The 5,419-nt window shown below is 35.6% G+C and overlaps 1 protein-coding gene across 1 annotated transcript; it reads left to right on the top strand.

Moving 5' to 3' along the window:
- The first annotated feature begins 1,213 nt into the window (after positions 1-1,213).
- LOC121053083 (rRNA-processing protein FCF1 homolog) lies at positions 1,214-4,029 on the top strand. The gene is made up of 7 exons (XM_040519470.1): positions 1,214-1,496; positions 1,571-1,759; positions 2,281-2,358; positions 2,846-2,981; positions 3,077-3,119; positions 3,328-3,400; positions 3,726-4,029. Exons 4-7 carry the CDS (start codon positions 2,880-2,882, stop codon positions 3,784-3,786), a joined length of 279 nt encoding a protein of 92 aa, XP_040375404.1. The 5' UTR covers positions 1,214-1,496; positions 1,571-1,759; positions 2,281-2,358; positions 2,846-2,879; the 3' UTR covers positions 3,787-4,029.
- Positions 4,030-5,419: the final 1,390 nt, after the last annotated feature.

A 5,419-nucleotide genomic window follows, 5' to 3' on the forward strand; every position in this document is an offset into this window, starting at 1 on the left:
ATTTGGGATTCTGGAGAAGAAGTGATGGGGCAGAACAAGACGACGAGTAGCTGCGTCTAAGAAGAAGTAAAGAACGACAATATATCGATAGATGTCTCCAGTTTTTTTTATTTTTACATATATGTATGCATGTGTGTGTGTGTGTGCGCGTGTGTATACTGATTTTATCCAGAGCGAGGCCTCGCTTTGAAATTTCAGAGTGAGGTTAGGATTTAGGGTCACTTTTTGGTCTCATATCCACATCTCGACCGTTCAGTTTTTAGGTACTAACGTATAGATCATCTATGCAAAATTTCAGCCAAATTGATGATTTTTAAGGTATCTGACTCACTTAAACCAGTGGACGAACTGAATCTATCCAACCTAAACCGTACTAGCTTTAATACAGTTATCAATGGCTTACCGACCATCAATTTGGTTGAAATTTTGCAGAGATGATCTATACATTAGTAGCTGAAAACTGAACGGTCAAGATGTGGAAATGCGATCAAAAAGTGACCCTAAACCCTAACCTCGCTCTGAAATTAGCGAGGCATCACTCTGAATAGGATCTATATATATATATATATATATATATATATATATATATATAACTTTATTTAATTTCGGGGGCCCGTGAAGTTTGGGGGCTATAGGCACAAGCCTGCTGGGCCTATACCCAGGGCCGGCCCTGGCCTGAATATGTCCAAAAAGAAAGTTTGGAATGCTACTGAGGTACTAAATGTGTTATTTATTCTGTTTCATGGCATTCCTCTCACTACTAGAAATTTCCCCATTAGCACCTCTTTCTTTGCCACTAAAAACCTTTAGTGTAAAAAATGAATAGTTTCACACTGATATAAAAAATCAGTGGTTTTTTTTTTTCTGTCACTGATCATCAGTGTCTAATGTATACAATACATACAAGCAATTAATTGTTTAATCCGTACGTCACTGATAACGTTGTCAACAAGGAAGAGTAAGAATACTATAAGGCATTGTTTATGTGATTCAATACTGACAGAATGAAAAAGTAGGACTTCAGCAATCTTTCACGTGGCTATGCCATAGTCAATTCTAATTATAACCGTCGGATTAGTGATGAAGAGTTGATCTGACGATGAGAAAAAACTTCCTTTAATATACCCCCTTCAGAGTTCAAACCTAATTTAGATCTAGATCCGGAGGTTTCTCCCCTCATCTCTCTCTCTCTCTCTCTCTCTCTCTCTCTCTCTCTCTCCAAACCTAAACAAGATCTAGTTTTTTTCCCCTCCTCCTAATTTTCGATCTCTCCCTCTCTAGTGTTTTCTTCTGGGTAACTGTTACAACCCATCACAATTGTCATCCGTTTTCAATCTCAGCACTACAAAGAACTCGAAGCCACCATTGACATGCTTCCATGCTTTGCGTTGAGTTCCAAACGGCGTTATCATCAAGGCCAAGGAGGGATTCTCAAGAATACGATAAGGCTCCGGTCACCGTCGCCGATTTCAGCAACCAAGCACTGATCAGTTTGGGTAATTTTGCTAATTAGTCCTTGATTTTGAATCTAATTACAATTTTGAGGGATGATTGGGATCGGTGGACACAGAGATGGGGAGACAAATCCCTTCGATTTCTTTGGTGGCGGAAAAGGACTCGGCATCGGTGCGGTTGAATAAACTGGTGGAGCAGGCGGTTGATAAGGCCGTGCAACCATCTACTTTCTGGCAGAAGAAATTTTTGGTGTGTTGAAGCGAAATAGCTTTCGCCGTGTTTGAGAACATGCATTATGGAGAAGGTTTGTTTTTATTGTTTTTTTTTTCTTTTCTTTTAAACTTTATTCCTGCTGTGTCTCTTTATGAGTTATGAATATTTGTAACCTGTAGCATTTTGTACAAAGCAATCTCAAGTTATGAAATGAACATGTCAGACTTGCATGCAACGGATTAATTTAGCAGTCAGCTTGGTGTCATATGGATTAATTTATTTACTAGTCCATGCATTTCTTAATTTTCATGGATATAAGTATGATAATGGTGATAATGATAGATATATAAGACACGGATTAGCCTCTTGGCTTTGTCGTATTGCTCAAGTGACAATGTACTGCTAACTCATAGTTGTCGTTGCAAAGCAAAGTTTATTCTTTGAGAGATCAAATTTGGAAATTTTACATTTTATCCTGTGTTCTTTCAATTTTTCTTATCTGATAATGTGGATTTTTGACAAATTAGTTGTTGTTTCAAGTTCAAGATTCAATTTTCTTTGGTTTCTATTATGATACTGGTCATTCCCTCAAAGTTATAAAATGATATGTAGAGTGCAAGATGTTGCTGAGTTACTTGGCATGATGGTTGAAGACCACAAGCGGTTGCAGCCTAATGTGAAAACCTATGCGTAAGTACTTATGTAAATGTTATTTGTGTTTCTTTCTTTTCCTTTTTTCCTTTTTTGTCTAAAACATTTTAAATTGTCACAGGCCATTCTAGTTCACAGTGAGTCCTCTTAGCATTGTTCTGAATTCATATTTACCAGGGATGACCTTGGCCTTCTAGTGAAGGGAATTCGCCCAATTAATTTTAGTCAAATCAATCCCTCTTCACTTTCCAAACTATCACCTTCTGAGATAATTAGATATGTACTGCACTTTGAAACTCTAACTTCTAACCTACTAAAGACCTTTTAGCAGATCAGTCTCTGTTTCTATGTGTTCTATGAACTTTTGTCTGTGATGTGTTGGATTGGTTTAGTTACCATTTTTATCACTGCTCTGTTTTGTCTAATGAATTGGGTTGATTATAAAAACTGCTTGAAATTGTATTTCCTTGTAAGTGATAGTTTTTCTAGAGCATATATAGCTAACAACCATGTTTCCGATGTTTAGGAAAATGTGAAGACAAAAATTATATTTAGGCCAAATGTTTCTATGGCGTTGTTCTTTCAATACAACACTGCTTTGGGGGCCGCCTTACAAGGTTTTGGTAGATGCCAACTTTATCAATTTCTCTATCCAGAATAAGGTGAGTGTTTAGTGCTAATTGCTTCATGTATAAGCTACAGCTTGTTCAAGTTCTCTGTATTGGATAATATAACTGTTTTTGTTCACTTTCTGCAGTTGGATTTGGAGAAGAGAATGATGGACTGCCCATATGCAAAGTGTGAGTCATAGAGTTATTCACTTGTATTAATGTTTAGTGTTTCTTAGGAATTGGGTTTGAATGTTCAGTTTTATATATAACAAGAATGATTCAGAGAAATTGGTTAACTTATGATACTGACCAAAAGGTTTGATAGTTAATGCACGGTAATGTTCCATTTCTCTTGTTTATTTTTCTCTAATTGTTTATCTGTCTTTTAAATATACAGGCACTTCTGGTATCACAGATTATGTAATGGCAGAGCTTCAAAAGTTGGGTCAGAAATATTGTGTGGCTCTGAGGTATTTAATTTCCTATGTTTTCTACAGATTGTTTTCATGACCAAAAGGGTTTGAAATTGAGAGTGAGAGTGTATATGCAGATGTGCACTTCTATCCCTTTTCAGTATCATGTCCATCAGTTTTTTATACCTATTGTTCTGTAGTTATGTTTATTCGAATGTTAAATTTCTATAATAGCTAATATATTATATCCTCGTATACTACATGTTCAGAACCAAAGAGACACCTCTAGCTTCACTCTAATGTTTTGTATATGTTAACTTGGTCTGTGTAATTGTTAGAATAAGAACTAATTGACCTGATATTGACCTGATATAATGTGCAGGTTGTCCGTGTCAAAAGAAGAGTTACAGCTGTGGGATGAAGTCTTGATGTTTATATATTGATGGGTGCATCTGTAAATTTATAGTTACTACATTTATTGTATTATACAATTTAAAATACAATATATAGTACAAGAATGTAACCTCATGAATTTGCCACTAATATTAGTGGCATTCCAAAACCACTAATATCAGTGTGAATTTAGATGCTGAATTTACCTTGGATTCCGTGATTCCACTATTGTTGTATCAGTGTCTATTGCCCCAATGACACCTGCTATAGAGGGGACTGCTGATTCCTCAATAGTGGCTGCATAGTGGCTAATTCTATTAGCAACTGTTTTCAGTGTGCTTTGTCCCAATAGGGACTAATTGAAGTCAGTGTGGAATGGGGAAATTTCTAGTAGATCTGTTGTTATTTTATACTCGCCATACAATTTCATGATGCGTAGGCAATCAATAAGTTTTTTTTTTTTTTTTTTTACTTGATAGAGAATTAGAGATGCATTCCCCTCTTTGAATGGCCTTCCAGGAGAAACTCATCATAGTGTAAGTGCTGACTTCGACTTTCTTCAAGCCCCGTTCAGTAAATTTAACTACCTTGCATGCTAGCTTGCATCAGCAAAAAAAAAAAAAAAGGAATATCGAGTCAACTGGTAAACAGCTTTTCAAACCAAAGCCAAACAAAAAACTGAAAAGGTAACACTCTGCAATAACCTTTTTAGTCTTTACATGAGCAACATATTTTGTGATATCCTTTATTTACTTTCTACCATTCTTCTATGACTCTAATAGTTCATATTTTGAGATTACCACCTGGTTAGCGCTTACTAAAGCACCATTAAAATAAAGAGGGCAGAGGCTCATTCTCATCCAACCTGCCTACGATTTAGGATGCGTATACATAATTCAAAATACCATCTACTTCTAATTCTGCATTTCAGCCTACATCACAAGTTGCATTTGTTTTCTGTACTATATATGATCGAATCTGCATATGTTTCATGTACCATGTTAGATATCTGCACAGTCAAAAGTTCAACAAGTTTTTGATTGCTGTAAATATGTTAATATAGCATACACACACATTTCAAAAGATATAACTATACATTTTTCTCAGTTTTCCCTGTCATAATAATTGATGGCTGTGTACGTAATATTCAAAACTATCTTCCAAGTACTGAGAACTAAACCTTTTTCTCAGTTTTCCCTATCATAATTATTTATGGTTGTGTATCTCATATCCAAACCTATCTTCCAAGCACTGAGAAAGTTCAATCTAATATGAGACATGGGACTTGAGGCCTTATAGTTCAACCTGCATAGGAGAGTTCTAATAAATTGGGAATCTTGCATACACAATAATCAATTATCATTAGGTTCTGTTTTATATCATGGAAACTCTTCATTTTTTGCCTCTGATAGTCTACATTATATGATGGATGCCTATTAATACTATGTCATTATGATTTATAGCGATCAGCAGTCCCAGCAAGTGCCAGCAGACGATGAACCAACCGAAGACAGATCTGAAGAGATCATGTAACACTGTTGGTTTGGACTAATGTAATATATTTTTGACAACTAAAAATTTTTGTAACCAGCATATAAAAAAATAGTGTTGCTTAGAATAACAACAGCTTCTGCTTAAAGTGTGTGTAAATATACAGATCTGCTTAGAATACCAATTTTTGAA

The sequence above is a fragment of the Rosa chinensis genome, chromosome 5 (assembly GCF_002994745.2).
Source record: "Rosa chinensis cultivar Old Blush chromosome 5, RchiOBHm-V2, whole genome shotgun sequence".
Taxonomy (NCBI): Eukaryota; Viridiplantae; Streptophyta; class Magnoliopsida; order Rosales; family Rosaceae; genus Rosa; species Rosa chinensis.

Coding starts and splice junctions, on each gene's coding strand:
- LOC121053083 (XM_040519470.1), top strand. CDS start 2,880: ATGTTTCTATGGCGTTGTTCTTTCAATACAACACTGCTTTGGGGGCCG. Junction 3,120..3,327: donor GGACTGCCCATATGCAAAGT/GTGAGTCATAGA, acceptor TTAAATATACAG/GCACTTCTGGTATCACAGAT. Junction 3,401..3,725: donor AAATATTGTGTGGCTCTGAG/GTATTTAATTTC, acceptor TATAATGTGCAG/GTTGTCCGTGTCAAAAGAAG.